This window comes from Halichoerus grypus, chromosome 8 (genome assembly GCF_964656455.1).
Source record: "Halichoerus grypus chromosome 8, mHalGry1.hap1.1, whole genome shotgun sequence".
Classification (NCBI taxonomy): domain Eukaryota; kingdom Metazoa; phylum Chordata; class Mammalia; order Carnivora; family Phocidae; genus Halichoerus; species Halichoerus grypus.
Genome location: NC_135719.1, coordinates 60,988,741 through 61,008,547, shown reverse-complemented (window position 1 = coordinate 61,008,547; position 19,807 = coordinate 60,988,741). Strand labels below are relative to the sequence as shown.

Genomic DNA, 19,807 nt, shown 5'->3' with positions numbered 1-19,807 from the left:
GATGAGGAAACAGATACAGAAATGAGATGACTTCATCAAGGCCATACGAGTGGCCAAGATTCAATAATCCAGTTCACTATAATCCAGACTCATGCCCTTTCCCCCCATATCACAGAAAGCTCTGCTGATAATGGTGCTTCTCTGGGAACTTAGAATTTGCAAGCTCTGCTGCATCTCACCCAGGCTCATGGCGTCTGGACGGGGCTTAGTGCACAAACAGCGAGAGGGACCTAGTTCAGGTCTGACACCTTACCTTCTCTCTCCCACTGCAACCCACAGCCAGGACTTGAGTAGTGAGAAGCAAGTGGCCAGGGCATGGGAGGTCCAGGCAGAAGATTTTTCTGTTGTCATGAAAGGGGAAGGGAAGGGTACAGGAAACCCTAGCAGAGTATTAGGGTGAGGAAGAGGGTAGTTCCCATAATAGACAGTTAGGAGGCATTCACAAGAGGCATTTGTAAGTCAGGCAGTTACAGGTCTTCCCAGCCTAGAAGAAGGCTACTGGATGGATCACATTTAAAAATCTCACTTCTGAGAATACTAGAGATAAACAGAAGTTCCATGGCAAATCTCAATTTTCATTCACAGTTTCTGCTTGCCAAGAAATAAAATAGCATCTGCTTAGATGAGGATTCCCGTTTGCCAACAGTGCAACACACTATAAAATCATCATTAAGATGTTTCCTATGTAATTTAAAACAAATACGTTGCAGAATAATTTGATAATTTCTGTCCAGTTATCTTCCATAGCATGCCACTTCCAACAATGACTGGGAAAGATTAAATGTTGTGATTAACAAACAATAATGCAACACAGAATTCTGCTTCACATAGGAGCCTCACGGAAGTTTATAGTTCACAGAAAACCAAAATGATCAAAATACATTAAAACCATGGATAACAGAAACACATCATCAATTTCCTTCAATATGACAAAAAATCCCTCCCTACCATGGAAAATACCTAACAATAATGGGAAAATATAAACAAATCAGTGCAATCGCAAGAAAATAAGGCATAATCAGAGGCCAAAACCTAAGTGAAACCAAGAGATAAGTAGAGCACTAAGGCACGCTTTCTCCCTGAAGACCTTCACCAAACTGTGAACATCAGCTTTGGTTTGTATGCTCCGCGGTTGCTGAGGACAGGGGACAAAGGCCAACTGGAGCAGATTAATAGCAGACCCCAAAGGACTACATCTTTAGTATAAAGGCAAACCAGAAATAAGCCCAGGCCCGCTTCTGTGAGGCAGTGGTCAGGGAATTTTTCTGGTAAAAGGGCCAAATAATAAACATCTTAGGCTTTGTTAAGACACACGGTTTCTGTCGTAACTACTCCACTCTGCCACTATAGCAAAAAAACATTCACAGGCAATACGTAAATGAATAAGCATGCCTGGTTTCTAACAAAACTTTATTTAAAAAAACGGTTGGCAGGGATGCTGGGTGGCTCAGTCAGTTAAGCGTCTGCCTTTGGCTCAGGTCATGATCCCAGGGTCCTGGGATCGAGTCCCGTGTATTGGGCTCCCTGCTCGGCAGGGAGCCTGTTTCTCCCTCTGCCTGCCACTCCCCCTGCTTGTGCTCTCTCTCTCTCCCTGACAAATAAATAAATAAAATCTTAAAAAAAAAAAACAGTTGGCAGGCTAGTGAGCTGTCATTTGCCATGAGCAAGTGTGTATGAGCCAAGCATAATATATAGAGTTACTGAATCACTATATTATACACTTGAAACTAATATAACATGGTGTGTCAACTATATTTCAACTTAAAACAAAAAGTTGGCATTCTTGACTTTCTCACATATATAAGCTTGTATGTAATTGAATTCTTCAAAGAATGAATAAGATTTTGGAGGAAAAAAAAAACCTAGAACCAAGTAGTACGAGAAAGCTGTTTTCAGACAATGAGAGTTAAAGCTCCTGATTGCATCACAGAGTATCAGTCATCATTATAAAACAGAAAAAATTAATTCTAGGAAAATTCATAACATCAAGTCAGAACTCTTTCTTCCAGGTAATCTAAAAAGACCTCATTCCTAGAGTATACTTTAAAATGATCCCAGGTGGCTGGGGCACCTGGGTGGCTCATTCGGTTAAGCATGTGACTCTTGATTTCGGCTTAGGTCATGATCTCAGGGTTGTGGGATCAAGCCCTGCCTTGGGCTCCACACAGGGTATGGAGCCTGCCTGAGATTCTCTCCACCCCACCCCCCTGCACTCTCCCTTCCCTCTCATAAATAAATAAATAAATAAATAAATAATAAATAAATAAATAAAATAAATAATAAAGTGATCCTAGGTGGCTGATACCCAATGCACCTGGCAGAGGCAAATATAAATCACCTTTATAGGAACCCAACAATCTGGACACCTCAAAAATTCCCATTAATCTGAGCTAAGTAAATCAATCATTTAATCTCAGGACACACAGAGAAATAAGTCATCAAGAAACAGAACTAGTAAATGGGCAATAAAATCACACATGTAAAGATTTCAGACACTGGAATTATCAGACATAAAAGACTACATATACATAGGTTTAAAACATTTAAAGACATAAAAAGGAGAAACTGGAAATATGAGTTAGGGGAAGGAGTTTTTAAAATGACCAATTTGAAAAAGAAACTACAACTAAACATTTTTTAAATGGCCAATTTGAGAAACTAAACCTCTACAGATGAAAACTAGAACAATTAAAGTAAAAATTCAATGACAGATTAACAACATGAGACACAGCTGAAACAAAGGGGCAGTGAACTAGAAGAAGGCTCTAAAGAAATATAGAATGCAGAGACAAAGGGAAATATGAGAGTTGTAAAGGACAGAGAAGGAAACATGCATTTAATCAGTTTCACAAAGACAGAATGGTACAGAAGTAATATCTGAAAAATTGACGACTAAGAAATTTTCAGAACTGATGATGAATTCACATTTAGGAACAAATCCCAATCAGAAAAATAAAAGGTAATACCAAAGAGATATCACAGTACAATTCAAGAACACCAAAGATAAAAAAATATCTAAAAAGACTCAACTAAAAGAAATCCTGGGGATGTAAGGTACAGCACGGTGACTATAGTTAAAAATACAGTACTGAATATTTGAAAATTGCTAATAGTCTATTAGACCTTAAAAGGACCTTAAAATTTCTTACCACAAGAAAAAAAGTTTGTACCTATGTGTGATGAATGTTACCTAGACTAACTGTGGTGATCATTATGCAATATATACAATTACTTATTCAATCATTATATTGTACACCTTAAACTAACGTTGCATGTCAGTTACATCTCAAAAAAAAAAAAAAAATAAGACTTAAAATTTCTCAGCACCTGTACTCTTATCATTTGGAAAGGATACTGTTAAAAATATAAGTTAAAATACTTTTAAATTACTTTGAAATAATTTTTTATTATTTTGATAGAAACTTATTTTAATTTATTGAATTACTCAATACTATTCAAATACTATTTCAACTAAAGGGAAAAAAACAGGTTTTTCTACCATAAGAATTATTTCTATAATTTAAAAAAATATATTGAAAATAAACAAAAAGGAAAGAAAGAAGACATAAACCCCCTGATCTACCCACGCTGAATGATTTCCAGTTTCTAGTCAAGCCTTGGTAGTGCAGGACCCGCACGTTTTCTCACAGGCCTTTCCATCCCCCTAGGACGCCCACCAGACACTTTTGTCCACACCCAGCGAGAGGTCTCCTCTGAGCAGCCTTCCAACACCCGCCGGAGCACAGGGGTCAGACCCTCCTCTGGCCGCTCCCGCTCCTGTCACTGCATTTACCTCACTGACTTCCAGTGAAGCCTACAGACATCTGTCTGTGCTCCTGGGCTGTGAGCGGACTCGAGGACACAGGGTAAACTCCTAGCACTGAATACATTTGGTTTTACCTCATCACTGGTCAGTTTCTTCGCTTTGAGTAATCTTTGAGCCTTATCTTCTTCTGATCCCTCATCACTGTCTGACGAATAGATTCTGGCTCGTTCCTCTGAAAGCAAAGGAATGATTTGTGAGTAACTTTCAAAGACGGTGATCTGTTCATTTCTGGATTTTTCTTCTGATGAATATCTTTAGTTCCTTCTGTACATTTTTTCCAGAAGAAACAAATCATTAAAAATTTTTTTATTTAAAAATAAATATAAGATTTAATATGTTGAAGTGAAGCACTTATCCTCTCAAAATACAAGAATGGTTCATCCGACCAGTTTTAAGTATTAAAAAGGCTATGTGCAAGGTCACTGAAGACACAAACACCACTACTCTTCCCGAACAAGCTACTGACACCCGAGTCATTCTTTCATGGGGTAACTGTTAATTCCAAAATAAGCTCTGAAGATAAAAGCAAGTGGTGGCTTCCCGGTCCTGTAAAGACCATTTGTTGCCATATGGACCTTTCAAAAGGAGATGGAGATGAGTAACATTCTGCTCTGATGCCCCAGCCAAGGTGAAACTCAGGATGGAACCAAGAACAGCTGACTTTAGACCAACCCTTTCACAAGGGAACCCAGAGTCTTCCCTGGAACCGAACTTGTCAGGTTTTTAATCTCTGGTGAACTGAATATTATATATCTCTCTCCCTAAAAGCAGCCTCAATTTTTTTGCTTTTATTTAGTTTTTATGTGGTTTATTTCCACAATTAATCTTTTCTGTGGGAAATTAGCACTAAAAAAAAGTCTCTGTACTGTAGTGCCAAAATAAACAACAGGCAAGAAGCGTGTAAGAGCTCACGAGAACAAATGCAGTCACCGCAAGAAAAGGAGAAAGGAGTTTTATAGGATGGTAGAGAGGGGAAATTTGAGTGTTCTTAAAATCTGTCACTTGATGGGGACAAAACTAGGATGCATGGACCCCCGTGGTATACCTTACATGTACTGTACAGTGGTTCCCAAAGCTCTATCAGGTTCATCTAGGGAGGACTGGAAGTTCATTTCACAGATGGGGAACACAATATTCAGAGATATGAAGTCACTTGCCTGAAGCTGATGACTGGTAAGAATAGTAACAATGGTTTTAGGTTACGTTTATTTAGTACTCGTATGTGCCAGGTACTGGGCAAAGTACTTTACGTGTACTATGTCATTTAATTCTCAAAACAACCTCACTTTGTAAGTACTATCAATATTAATAGGTTGGTTTTTTTTTTTCTGATGGAATAACAGAAGGTAGGTGTTATAACTTTGAAAAGTCATACAACTAAAGAGTGGCAGAACTGAGAGCAGGCAGGGTCAGGTCAGGGACCAGGCCAGTCTTCTACCTCAGGTTTAGTCTGCGGGCTGTGGGGAAATCCCTGGATACAGTACTGTGGTTGAGACAGATGCCTCAGAAGTCAGATGACCCTGTTTCAAGAACTGTCCGCTTACCAACTATGCATCTTTGGGCAAGTTACTAAACCTCTCAAAGTCTCTGTTCCCTCAATAAGAACAAGACACCAGTTCCCACCCTTCTGCAATGTCTAGTTCAGTAGCCCTTGAAATATGTCACTCATTAACACTGGTTCCTCAAAAATAAAAAGTCCATGGGCACCTGGGTGGCTCAGTTGGTTAAGTGTCCAACTCTTGATTTTGGCTCAGGTCGTGATCTCGGTTGTGAAATAAAGCCCCAGGTCAGGCTCTGTGCTGGGTGTGGAGCCTGGTTAGGATTTTCTCTCTCTCTCTCTCTCTCTCCCTCTGCCCCTCCCCCCACCCTGCTCTCTCTAAAAAAAAATAAAATATCCAGTGACTGGGCATTCAGAGTAGGCCAAATGCAAAGATAAATTCCTGAACCCCAAAATTATGAAATTTAACTTCTGCACACTCACCTCGAATGCCCCCTTTGTATCGGTTTTTAATGGCAGCCAAGCTTATGGACTCCTCGCCTTCCTCCTCCTCATCATAGCGATCAGGTTCTAGGTAACTAGCACTCAGCCCCCGCTGGTGCTGTTTCTCTCTCATTCGGCGCTGCTGAGATTCCCTACGAATAGAAGCCCTCAAACGTTCTTCTTCTTTCTGTAAAGAAGCAAATAAAATACTGAACTTTAAAAAATGAACTAGTTTACTGCCCACTTAAACTACTTTTACTATAAAGAACATGTAAATGCCCAGCCCAGGATAAACCTATTTCTGCAGTTCTCTCCATTTTACACCTGTTATCACACACAGCGATCACTCTGTGTAGTTTAGTTCTAAGGCGTGAAGGCAACACAGGGTGAAGGGGCAGAAGACTCCCTCGCGCCAACCGCCCCATCAGAACGGGCACAGACATGGCCTTGGGAGCTGCATGTGGCCGTCCCCCCGTGCGGCCAGCCAGAGCCCAGAGAGCAGCAACCAGCCTGAGGAACCTCGGCCATGCCCGGTGGACACCTGAGGGAGGCTGTGTCTGCTAGCCCCTGAGACAGACACCCGGCTTGCTCGGGCTCCACCAAACTACAGTGGTGCCCAGAGGTTCCTATCCGGGCCCCTCCCCCCAGAGAGCTTCCCCAGAGCTCCCGATGACAGGACGGGGAGGCGCTGGTAGGGGAGGGTCCCTGAGCCCCCGAGCAGAACAGTCACGCCCTTCCTCCGCCTGGCAATCCACACACTCCGCCTGCCAATCCACACACTGGTGTTCACAAGGTAGAGACAGAATATGAGAGAACAGGGATAGTATGGCATTTCTTTGAATTCCTCATTTAATTGCTCTCTATTACTGCACACAGCTCCATTGCTCGACATTCTATGCAGCAAATTTTTCATTAAGGTTGTACGGAGTACAGAGTAAAAATAACTGTTGGTACAACCGGGATTAAGAACAAACTAGCTCATTCCTTATGCATTTCCATGGAAACTGGGGAAGTGGAGGAGGGCTTGGGGGATCTTTTAAGGTGGTCCAGAGGGCTCTTCCAATAATGCTGAGACCAGAGTCTGAAGGTTCCTGTAGCTACCTTGGCTTGAGGAGAAAAGGCAGGGAAATGGAGCAAGAAGTCAGGCTCCAAAGCCAATGCACCTACACACCACTGGGCTAGGCACTACTATGAATCCGGTTTAGTTAACCTGCTTCCATGAACGAAATAGGAGAAGAGAAAGCAGGGGGCCAGGGCCAGACCATCAGCAGAGTCTGACAGTGAGATCGGTAAGAAAGGCCCGGAGGCAACCAGAGCGTCTTCGCCTCACTGTGCCCTGGTGCCCTAGGGAACGGAGTCCCATGAAGCAGGCAGGGCAACGCGTGAAATCTAGCAGGTATCAGAGAATGAAACTATTTGGCTGCATTCAGCTTCTTAAAGCAAGTGCTGCACCAAAGGACCATGGTGTCGACACCCCCCCCATCACTGAGGGACTACGCCCCAGAATACATTTGTGCCTCCCTGGTAGTTGTGGCAACTCTAACAGGTAGGACATTATAAACGGATCTTCGCTCCATTCTCCTCAGGCATGTTCCCAAACTTCCCATTTATTTTTATTCTATTTCAGACTACATCTCTAGCATTTCCATGAATTTTTAACACAGATTCTAAGCCAGACAGAGCTCACTGAATCATCTTTGAAATTCTATACCAAAGTTCAGATCCCTTCAGTCCCCCAGTCTGTTCCTGAACCGTCAGGACCTGGTGAGAGAAACCCAAGCCCTTGCGTCTGTTTTGTGACCACTGCCACATCACTTTTGTCTGGCAAATGCTTCGGGAATTGATCCAGCTCCCTGTTCATGCCGGCACGTGAGAGAAAAGGTGCGTCAGTAAGAGATGAGAAAGTTTTGGGAAATGCTATTCTTAACATACAGCTGTACCTCATTTTATTGCACTCTGCAGATACTGTGTTTTGTTCTGTTTTGTTTTTTGCAAATTGAAGGTTTGTGGCAACCCTGCGCCATGCAAGTCCATAGGCATAATTTTTCCAGCACCATTTGCTGTGTTTCTGTATCATATTTTGGTAATTCTTACAGTATTTCAAACTTTTTCATTCTATTTGTTATGGTGATCTGTGATGAGTGATTATGACTTGCTGAGAAGGTCTGATGATGGTTAGCAAAAAGAGTTTTAAACTAAGGTATGTACATTTTTTTAGACATAATGCTATTGCACAGTGTGGTGTAAACATAACTTTTATATGTACTGGGAAACAACAAAAAAAATCATTTGATTCACTTTATTGTGAAATTCACTTTATTGCAGAGGTCTGGAACCAAACCCACAGTTTCTCTGAGGTATGGCTGTACCAAAAGTCCCAGGATAAAGCTTAGCCAACGCACCTTAATCATTTCAGTGCGCTGGCACTCAGGATCACGCCCAGCCATCGGTAAGATTCTGATCTTCTGTGTCTTTGAGCATCTATCCGCAAGTGACAGGGTCATCTTTCTATGTGTGGCACTGTCTGTAGAGTGAGGTCTGCAGGAAATGAACAAAAATGCCTGTTTACCACATACATCTGTGAACCAGTCATATCATCAACATCACAAAAACAAGCTACCAGAGACCATTTCCTATTCTCTAGAAAAAAATAGGCAGGAACACTCAACTACATATACTAGGTGAGGGATTCCAAACTTCATTCTGTGGCTCACTGAAACATTCTTATCTTACAAGTAAAGTAAAAAACAAAAGCTCGAGTAAAAAAGTCTTTGCAAGGCACAATCACCCTCCAGAATCAGTAAATACATAGATTCGAGGAGCATTTACTGAAAACTAAGTGCCAAGCAACATGCTTTGTGTTTTACAGGTTAAATGACTTCCCAGTCACAGCTACTCTATAATTATTAAATTTTATGTATCAGGGAAGTGGGAGGCAGAGAGGTTGAGAAAGTTGCTCAGGGTCACACAAAGGGAAATGAGACAGAAATATAGGTCTATCTGATTCTGAAGCCTCTACTTCTGACCACTACAATTCTCAAAAAGCTAAGTCATAACCAAGATCATTGTGCCCTCTTTAAAGATAAACATTACCCAAGGAGGATGATCTGCTTCGAATCAAGAAAAGAAAAATACACACATTTCAGAGTAGTGCCTACCAGTCTAAAGACGGGGAATGCTCTCACCAGCTGACCTGAGTGTCCTGGGCTGCTTGGGGGACACAAACCTGGAGAGGTACTGGGTGCAGCAGCCTCAAGAACGGGATGACCCCAGCCTTCACACCCAACTCATTGCCTTTCCTCTGATTGCATGCACACTACCAACCTCGTTCTCAGTTAGTCTTCCAGATCAATTTTATTAAAACAAACAAAAAGACACACTGACCAGCAAATATTCTGGACCCCTGGCAGTTATAGTACTCACTGGAATTAATAAATTAACACTGTGGTTTACATAACAGTCTCTTGTAAGTTTTATCATCATGACCCGGTTTCCCTGTGAAACAGCAATTTTTAGTGCACTGGACACAACAGCCTTTGAACCTTCAGAGCTGAGAACCATACCTCGGTCTTTGGTGAGCTATACAGAAGGTTACGTCAATCAGGAGTCAAGTATTTTGGACGATAGCTATAGTCACTGCTTTTACTGTAAAAATAGTAGTTGATAATAGTTACCTGAATGTGAGTTTGGTTTTAAAAACGGCTTGTCCCTGTAGACCAGTACCTTGTCTTATGAAAAGATGGTTGTGATCTCCCTGCAGTGGAGCTTTGTAAACATCAAACACTTCGTTGCCTAAATGCAGAGACATGCTGAAAAGAAGGAACACTTCACATTTTAAAGTCATAAAGCTTTCATTCTATCATTTCACTTTACTTAAATTGTGATTCAACTGCTACTTTCTCTCCTTACACAGAGTTCAGAAGGGAAGAAAAAAGGTGGCATGATGTGAGAAACCACCTACACAGAGTAAACCATGTAGTAGGTTTCTGTTTACAAACAAAGCATGTTGAGAAGGAAGGCGTGCTCTGATGGGTACTCATTCTCTACCACTTTCCCAGTGAAAGGTACTTTTTCTAACTTGTCACCTGAGAGTGAGCAGTGTGCGATGAGGAGGGGAGCTGGTCTAACATTTCCAAACTACTATGCTGTGGCAGGACAGAATGATCACATTTTCGGCCTACTTCTAATGCCTTTCACCAGCCTGTCCGACCCTCAACTACCTATCTACTTCTCTCAGGTCTTCTGTGCAATGCCAGAGACCAAGCAATGGAAACACTTTAATAAGACGTATCCCCCAAATAAGGTTTTCTTCTAAAGTCTGACCCCTCTTAGCCACATTCTAGGTATTTCAATGCTCTTCAAGGCATTTTGGGCTTACCTCCCATCTGACCACTTGACAATTCGAGCATTGCTTTCTTTGATTTCATTTCCTTCCTCATCCCGGCGTATCCTCCATCTTATCGTATTTTCTACCTGGTTCAAAACACAAGTGCCTTAGAATGCTGCAGTTTATGCTTCTTTTCTCCTCAAAAGACACATAATCATAGAATTTCTGTCACACACTTAGTGACAGAAAAACAGACAACACTGAAATCCTCTTGTTTTAATCATCTAGAAATGTTGAATAAATTAACAACAGAAAAAACAGCTTAACTCCTGAACTCCTAGTGCTGGAATCACAAAGGAAGCTGAGTGCCAGAGCATTTGAGTTAATGCTAAATCCATAGTAGCCCTGGGATATGTTAAGAAAGAACTCATAGTAAGAGCTATGAGGACAGGAAATAAGACTTGAGACCACAGGAAGTAGCAATTTAGGCCTGAGGCTCCCTCTATAAAGCAGGTTCTCTCACAGAGCTAACAACCTAATAAATATGGGACCAAAAACCTCTGCCCAGGGAAATAGGGAAACTCCCAAAATATGGGGAAGGAAAATGCAGCACCCTAGGAAGATTTAAAACCCAGGTGTTTGAGGAGGTTAAGAGTCTAACTTTATCTTGATTGCATATGGGGGAAATACCAGGCAGGTCTGGAAAACATTCAAGAGCTTCTAAAATGAAAACCTATTGAAATTAAAAACTCATTGGGAATGGGGCGCCTGGGCAGCTCAGTCAGTTAAGCATCTGACTCTTGATTTCAGCCCAGATCATGATCTCAGGGTCCTGAGATCAAGCCCCATGTTAGGGCTCCACACTCAGCGGGGAGTCTAATTGAGATTCTCTCTCTCTCCTTTTCCCCCTGCTCCTCCTTCCCACCCCCAATCACTCTCTCTCTAAAATAAATAAATAAATCTTTAAATGGTAAACTAGTCTTCAACAAACAGGAAAGAATATCCAGTAGAAAAAAGACAGTCTCTTCAACAAAGTGGTGTTAGGAAAAGTGGACCGCAACATGCAGAAGAAACAGGACCACTTTCTTATACCATACACAAAAATAAATTCAAAATGGATAAAAGACCTAAATGTGAGACAGGAAACCATCAAAATCCTAGAAGAGAACACAGGCAGAAATACCTTTGATCTCGACCACAGCAACTTATTAGACATGTTGCCAAAGGCAAGGGAAACAAAAGCAAAAATGAACTATTGGGACCTCTCCAAGATAAAAAGTTTCTTCATAGCAAAGGAAACAATCAACAAAACTAATAGGTAGCCTACAGAATGGGAAAAGCTAACTGCAAATGACTTATCTGATAAAGGGTCAGTATCCAAAATCTATAAAGGACTTACCAAATTCAACATCCAAAAAACAAATAATCCAGTTAAGGAATGGGCAGAAGACATGAATAGACACTTTCCCCAAAAAGACATCCAGATGGCTAACAGACACATGAAAAGATGTTCAACATCACTCATCATCAGTGAAATGCAAATCAAAACCACAATGGGGTATCACCTCACACCTGTCAGAATGGTTAAAATTAACAACACAGGAAGTAACAGGTGTTGGCGAGGATGTAGAGAAAGGGGAGCCCTCTTACACTGTTGGTGGGAATACAAATGTGCAGCCACTCTGGAAAACTTTTTAACTTAAAAAAGTTAAAAAATAGAACTATCTTACAATCCAGCAATTGCACTACTAAGTAGGTTACAAGGGGTATCGAAGGGGTACATGCACCCTGATAATTATAGTAGCATTATCAACAATAGTCAAACTATGGAGAGAACCCAAATGTCCACTGACTGATGAATGGATAAAGAAGATGCAGTATATCGGGACACTTGGGTGGCTCAGTCGTTAAGGGTCTGCCCTCGGCTCAGGTCATGATCCCAGGGTCCTGGATCAAGCCCCGCATCTGGCTCCCTGCTCGGCTGGGGGCCTGCTTCTCCCTCTACCTCTCCCCCTGCTTGTGTTCCCTCTCTTGCGGTCTCTGTCAAATAAATAAAATCTTAAAAAAAAAAAAAAAAAAAGACGCAGTATATATACACACACATACACATGATGGAATATTATTCAGCCATCAAAAAGAATGCAATCTTGTCATTTGCAATGACATAGATGGAGCTAGAGTATATAATGCTAAGTGAATTAAGTCAGAGAAAGACAAATACCATATAATCTCACTCATATGTGGAATTTAAGAAAGAAAACAGATGGCATATGGGAAGGGGGTAAAGAAAAAAATGAGAGAGGGAAACAAGCCTTAAGTGACTCTTAACAACAGGGAACTGAGGGTTGATGGAGGGAGGTAGGTAAGAGATGGACTAGATGGGTGATAGGTATTAAAGAGGGCACTTGTTGTGATGAGCACTGGGTGTTGTACGTAAGTGATGAATCACTGAATTCTACTCCAGAAACTAATACTGCACTACATATAAACAAAATTTTAAAAAAAGTTAAAAAATAAAAATAATAAATCTTTAAAAAACAAACAAAACTCAATGGGACTGGGGTGCCTGGGTGGCTCAGTCATTTAGCGGCTGCCTTCAGCTCAAGTCATGATCCCAGGGTCCTGGGATCGAGCCCCGCATCAGGCTCCCTGCTCAGCGGGAAGCCTGCTTCTCCCTCTGCCACTCCCCCTGCTTGTGTTCCCTCTCTCGCTGTGTCTCTCTCTGTCAAATAAATAAATAAAATCTTAAAAAAAAAAACAAAAAACTCAATGGGACTACCAGGAAAATATAGCACGTTAAACGCATGTAGTTTATCACTGCTGCATCCTGGAAACACACTGAAATGGCAATGAAGAAATTAAAAAAGGATATACTCACAAAGATAAAGAGAATATAAATCAAGATGGCAACAAAGTCAACATTTTGAAAACTGACAGATCTAAGCCCATGCTTCCCTATGCCTATCCCCCAAACATCAACCTGAAAAGCAGCGGCTCCCTTTCCCACTTAGATTTTCTGGATCCCCACCGTTAGCTGTGATTGTCTTTGCAACAGGGTCCTAATGGTTCTCTTCCAGTTTTTCCCCTTTCCTCTTTATTCCTCACTAAATAAACACTATGAGGGCGCCTGGCTGGCTCAGTTGGAAGAGCATGTGATTCTTGATCTCAGGGTTGTGAGATCGAGCCCCACATTGGGTGTAGAGATTACTAAAATAATAAACTAAAAAAAAAAGAAAAAAGAAAAAAAAATAACCATGAAGCTGGCTGATGAAAAAAATCAAATTCATTAATTAAATATGACATCATATCTGAGATTGTTTCAAAAGTCTGGATAAGGTGTGGTAGGGAATATAGATGAAACAAGACTGTCCAACCTGATAACCAATGGAGTGAGTGATGGGTACATCAGAGTTCGTTATACGGTTCTCACTATATTTGTAATGTGTTTAAAATTTTCCTTAATAAAAGGATAAAAACAATCTACACTATTCCTACCCTCCCTCTCACACAAAAAATATGCACACACATATAGGCCATTAGTGACTGAGAAGCCATTTTGAAAAATGCTATTATATAAAATGTTTCAAATTATAATAATGCTATGACAGGATATACTGCTAGGTCTTACCCTATTGGGATGAAAGACACAGTAAAGTAGCTTTAAAGATGGAGGACCTACAGAGATACATAAATAATAAGGAACCAGGTATAGTTTATTTTTAAAATTAACTAAATTTTTTTTTAGTACTCTCTATACCCAACATGGGGCTCAAACCCGCAACCTCAAGATCAAGCATCGCATAACTCTTCCGACTGAGCCAGCCAGGCACCCTGGTTCCTTATTCTTCAAAGAATTAATTACACCACCAACTGACTCTCTAAGAACAGTCTTCCTAGGGGCACCTGTGTGGCACAGTCAGTTCAGCATCTGACTCCGTTTTGGCTCAGGTCATGATCTTGCAGTTGTGAGACTGAGCCCCGTCAGGCTCTGCACTCAGTGCGGACTCTGTTTCAGATTCTTTCTCCCTCTCCCCACCCCTCCCTTCCCCACTTGTGTTCTCGCTCTCAAAAATGAATAAATAAAATCTTAAAAAAAAAAAAAAAGGAACGGTCATCCTAGTCTCAGGAACATCACTCAAGAAACAAAGCGTCCAGGGTTATTTTCCATCACACACCAAGGCTTTAAAAAACAGCAGTCTGTTACACATCGACCTTTGGTACTCTAAACACCAAGGTTTTATATATATATTTTTAAAGAGTATTTATTTAAGGGGGGCAGTGAGCACATGAGCAGGGGGAGGGGCAGAAGGAGAGGGAGACAAGCAGACTCCCCGCTGAATGGGGAGCCCAATGTGGGGCTCAATCCCAGGATCCTGAGATCATGACCTGAGCTGAAATCAAGAGCAGGATGCTTAACCGACTGAGCCACCCAGGTGCCCCTAAGCACCAAGGTTTTGGTGAGAGAAATGAGAAATACTCATTTCTAATCTTTGATGCCTATACTAGTCTGATATTATATGGCCTGAAAATAGACATATTGATTTTGGCCTGAAAATAGATATATTGATATTTGCTGCACCCTAATAGAAGGTAAGGCAAAAATGCAAAAACCAATAAAGAGTAAATGAGGAACACATTTTTTTTTTTTTAAAGATTTTATTTATTTATTTGACAGAGAGACAGTGAGAGAAGGAACACAAGCAGAGGGAGTGGGAGAGGGAGAAGCAGGCTTCCCGTGGAGCAGGGAGCCTGATGTGGGGCTTGATCCCAGGACCCTGGGATCATGACCTGAGCCGAAGGCAGACACTTAACGACTGAGCCACCCAGGCGCCCCTACTACATTAATTTATATAAATGATGAGAAATAATGAAAAGCAGAATATCAGAGGCACTGAAACAGGCATGAAAAACTCATACTGTTAACCCTATATCAATAGATACACATGCTTGAAGGAAAAATATAAGCGGGTGAGCTAATGGGGGAAGAGAAGAGGCAAGGAAAAGGACAGCAAAAAATAAATAAATAATAGTCTAAGAACTACGCCTATTAATTCTGTGTCCTGGAGCAAGTTATTGGTGTCTATTTCCATTTTCTCATTGAGAGGAAGGAGTAGTGGGGGGGAAAAAGATGAAGGAGTAGTGAAATTTCACTGAAAAGCTTTGGAAGCCCACGCACTTTGGATAGAAACCATCTCGTATAAGGTTCTTTAGATACTTGTAGATCTATCACACTTGAAGAGATGGAATTATTCTAAAAATTCAGCCCTTGAATTCTAAGAATGCCAGACTGTTACTTCTTAACATTCAAACACCATATACAATATCCACTGAAAAAATGAAGTATTTACAGGAAATCTTTTGGATTTAAGAATTCAAAAAGCATAGCTCCAATTATAATACCACGAGTTCAACTGCTTCTCATTCTCTGGTACAACTCAGCTTTAAAGCATCTGCTTAACCTACATCTTCCTGGATTAAAGGAAGATTAGAGGCCCTTCACAGACAGACAGCTAATATAAGGTATCAAAGAGAAACATTAGTAGGAATGTAGTACAATAAAAATCTCTCCTAATAGTCAAAAAGAGCAACTGGAAGGCACTAGGAGTAGATTCTCCTTTTGTCTACGATTCTTCTATCACAGATCAAGGAGCCTGAAGGATTTCCTCTTGCAGGAAGTTGCTAGAACGTGACCCACAGTACACACGGAGGTAGTCACTGTAAACACCAAACCACAGTGCTACTTACTCCGAAGGAAGAAGCTAGTAATTTGTTTAAAGCATCAAAATAGTGTAACAGTGGAAAAGATGGAAAAATGCTACTTTTACAGAGAAAAAGCTATATATTTTCTTCCTACGAATATTCTGAAAAGACAATTTGTTTGTAAAACAAAAAACATAAAAAAATCTTTTTTAAAAGCTCAAGTCTCAAGTGACTATCCCCAGGCTTTACTTTACAAAAGAAAAAACTAAATGAGTACAGACTGGAAGAGTACCTTTAATTTTAACCTGGTTCGACCTTCTTCGTCCAGCATTTCCTCATCTTCAAATTCATCTTCATAATACTGAGGGTCAAAAGGTCTACAAAATGTTTTTAAAATAAACTTACTAATCATATTTCTAAGGAATATTATTACAGCTATATAATAACATCTCTATTAATAGACACCGTTATACTAAAAATCATAATTAAAAGTTAAAAATTAAGTCATAATGGTCAAATATCTTCATGTTCAACTTTAAGGAAGTATTCAAATCTCTACACCTTCTTGAAAGTTGGTGTTAACACATACTGCTTGAAAGGTAAGGCTAAATAGGTAAGAGTAAAGAATATTTTTAGTAAGTCTTCCAAAGAACAGGCCACACATGCTCTAGCTTTCCACATCAGTTTGCCCAGAGAAAAAAAATTTAAATCTCACAACAGCTTGCATGTGACTTAGTGAATAACAGCCATCAACACTAACTGTCCCAAACCGTTAGCTTTTCTAGATCCACAATGGCAGCTACAGTGTGCATTTGCAGTTTCTCTAGCAAAGTTTGCCACTCTGGATTTCAGCTTTTTCAGGGCTGCACTAGTCAAAAACAACCAAAGGCTGGTGATTTCTGTTAATTCATAAGAAAGTATCAAACTGCTAAAAACAATTACAAGCATTAAGTCTCCTTTACCCATGGTCCATACTTTTTCCACCACATGATGCTTATTTTTTCAGAGACACATGGTGAGTTAACCATTTTGTGATTAGTCACCTTGTGTAAAATCAGAAAAATATCAACATTCCACATATTTCTATCCAACATCTAGAAACACTTTTAATTGACTCCCTTACCTGGGCTCTACACTGAGAAAGTTGGGCAGTTTAACAAAATATAAGTCGTTTCCTAAATCCGTGTTTACTTTGGGTATTTCTACTTCTATTCTGGTCTCAGGAATTGGCTCCTCCTCCTGTTGATCCTGAGGCAATCCATTTTCATCCTAGTAAAAGAGTCAATTTCAGAGCTTGAAAGAACTTTGGAAATGGTCTAGTCTAGCTCAACCTCCACACTTTAATGACTTAGGTAGACAAGAAGCATACTGAGACTTCGGAGCTAAAGCAGCCCTCAGTCTCTACACTACCCACCCAAGCCGCCCACCAAAAACCAAAAGATGTCTTTTGTGATAATCTGTTTTCCATATATTCACCAACAAAAGTCACTCTATCAATTAAAATCAGAGAAGATTTTCCACACAGCACACTTCTTGGCATGAACAAGAAAAACCCTAAAGATCAGTGGTTCTCAAATCACAAATCCTTGCAGTCTTGTCTCTTCAGGTGTGTCACCAACCTCTTGCTGGGCTGTTATTTCTTTTTCTTTGTTTTTACAACCAGTTTCTCCCAGTGGTAACATTTTTACAAACTATATAGTACAATATCACAACCAGGAGACTGACCCTAATACAATGAGATACAAAACACTTCCATCACCACAAAGATTCCTATCACCTTTTCCTATAGCTACATCCACTTCGTTCTTACCCTCATCCCTCCTTAATCTCAGGCAACCATTGATCTCTTCTCCATTGCTGTAATTTTGTCATTTCAAGAATACTATGCCAGGGGAATCATACAGCATGTAACCTTTTCGGACTGGCTTTTTCTCACTCTGCATACCCTGGAATTCCATCCAAGCTCTTGTGTATATCAATACGTCAATCTTTTTCATTGCTGACTAGTATTCCATGGTATGGATGTACCAGGGCGGCTACTTCTACTCCCCCTTATAAACAAGATTTCCCTACCTAAGAAAGCCATCTGTTTCTTGTATTTTCATACTGCAAATCAGTTGGCAACTTCCTCTTCTTGGCCTAACAGCAACCTGAAATCTCTGAAACGTCTACTTAGCCTTCAGTAAGGGCCCAGTTCACACTGGCAATTTTACTTACAACAGGCTGCCCTGGAGTAGGTGGTTTATCTTCTCCATCACTCCCTGACGATATATCATCTGCACCTCCAAACAGATCCATGGTTCCACTGTTATCTTTAATATTGAGGGAAAAGTCACAGTATTAGTATCTATAACAAAGGTTCTTCAAAGCTATCACTTCCACATATTCCCAAGGTTTCTGGACCAGGCACCAGGAAACCACCCAAGCACAACTCTGTACCTGGGTCTCAAAGATAGGACCAGAGAGCCTGTGGAGAGGGAAGGGGCAAATTCAGTGAAAGGCAAAACTTCACAGAAGACATCTTTTTCCCTTCATTTACTGCAACCTTGTTCTTCCATTTTCCTTTACTTTCCGGGAGCCCAAATGTCCTCCTACAGTCTAGATACTCACATTTGGGGCTTAAGCACTCAATACATGCCTATTCTCTACATACTCCCTCAAGTTTTAAAACTGCAGACCCTGGCCTACCACCTGAGGCAGAACTTCACCTAGGTTTGACAAAACAACAATAATTTGTAATAAACCAATAAACCAAGGTAGGGTAGAAGAGGGGGTAAAAAGAAAGATAGGAAGGTGGTCAGAAAGTAGACTGCTTGCAACCGGGACTATAGAAAAGTTACAATTATTGGCAATGACACAGTCTAGGATAAAACTAGGAGAGTGAGCTATTGAGACAAGGGGGAGGATAGATCACTGAAAAAGAAGAGACAAGCTATTAGAATGGCCCAAATCCAGAATACTGACAACACCAAATGCTAGCAAAAATGTGGAGCAACAGGAACTCTCAATCACTGCTCATAGGAATGCAAAATGTTATGGGCACTTTAGAAGACAGCCTGGCAGTTTCTTACAAAACTAAACAAACTCTTACCATATGCTCCAACAATCATGCTCCTTGGTATTTACCCAAAAGAGTTGTAAGCTTATGTCCACACTAAAACCTACACACAGATGTTTATAGCAGCTTTATTTATAACTGCCAAAACTGGGAAGCAACCAAGATGTCCTACAGTAGATGAATGGATAAACTGGTACATCCAGACAATGGAATATTATTCAGTGCTAAAAAGAAGTGATCAAGCCAGGAAAAGACATGGAGAAAATATATATTTCTAAGTAAAAGAAGCCTATCTGAAAAGGCTACATTCTGTATGATTCCAACTATATGACATTCTGGAAAAGGCAAAATTAGAGAGACAGTAAAAAGATCATTAGTTGCCAGAGGTTAGGGGGAGGGAGAGATGAACAGGTAGAACACAGAGGGTTTTTAGGGCAGTGAAACTACTCCATATGATACCAGATATGATACCATAATGATGGATATATGTGATTACACATGTGCCCAAACACACAGAATGTACAACACCACAGTGAACCAGAGTGAAGGGTAATATAAACTATGGGCCTTGGATGATATATGATGTATCAACATAGGTTCACTAACTGTAACAAATGTACCACTCTGGTGGGGAATGCTGTTGATGAGGGAGATTATGCATGTGTGGAGGCAGGAGGTATATGGGAAATCTCTGTATCTTCCCCCAATTTCACAGTGAACCTTAAACTGCTTTAAAAAAATAGTAATAATAAAGCCATAACAATTAAAAAAAAAAAAAAAAAGGCGGCAAGGAAGGCCAGGGTATTGAAAGTTCATCTATATGGTAAAATCAAAATGAAAACCCCACCCACAAACACTCTCCTGCCTCCCTCCTTCTTTTAAAGATTTTTATTTACTTGCCAGAGAGAGAGAGAA

The 19,807-nt window shown here is 40.5% G+C and overlaps 1 protein-coding gene across 1 annotated transcript in view; it reads right to left on the bottom strand.

The window, feature by feature from the left end:
• LEO1 (LEO1 component of Paf1/RNA polymerase II complex) overlaps positions 1-19,807 on the bottom strand; it is a 34,829-nt gene that overhangs the window by 3,212 nt on the left and 11,810 nt on the right. Inside the window, exons 4-11 of the mRNA XM_036116625.2 lie at positions 18,052-18,146; positions 16,958-17,103; positions 16,127-16,211; positions 10,186-10,280; positions 9,482-9,616; positions 8,210-8,345; positions 5,808-5,994; positions 3,901-3,998 (exon numbers count right to left, since the gene is read on the bottom strand). Coding sequence (XP_035972518.1) covers positions 3,901-3,998; positions 5,808-5,994; positions 8,210-8,345; positions 9,482-9,616; positions 10,186-10,280; positions 16,127-16,211; positions 16,958-17,103; positions 18,052-18,146 — 977 coding nt within the window. The remainder of the gene's footprint in view (positions 1-3,900; positions 3,999-5,807; positions 5,995-8,209; positions 8,346-9,481; positions 9,617-10,185; positions 10,281-16,126; positions 16,212-16,957; positions 17,104-18,051; positions 18,147-19,807) is intronic.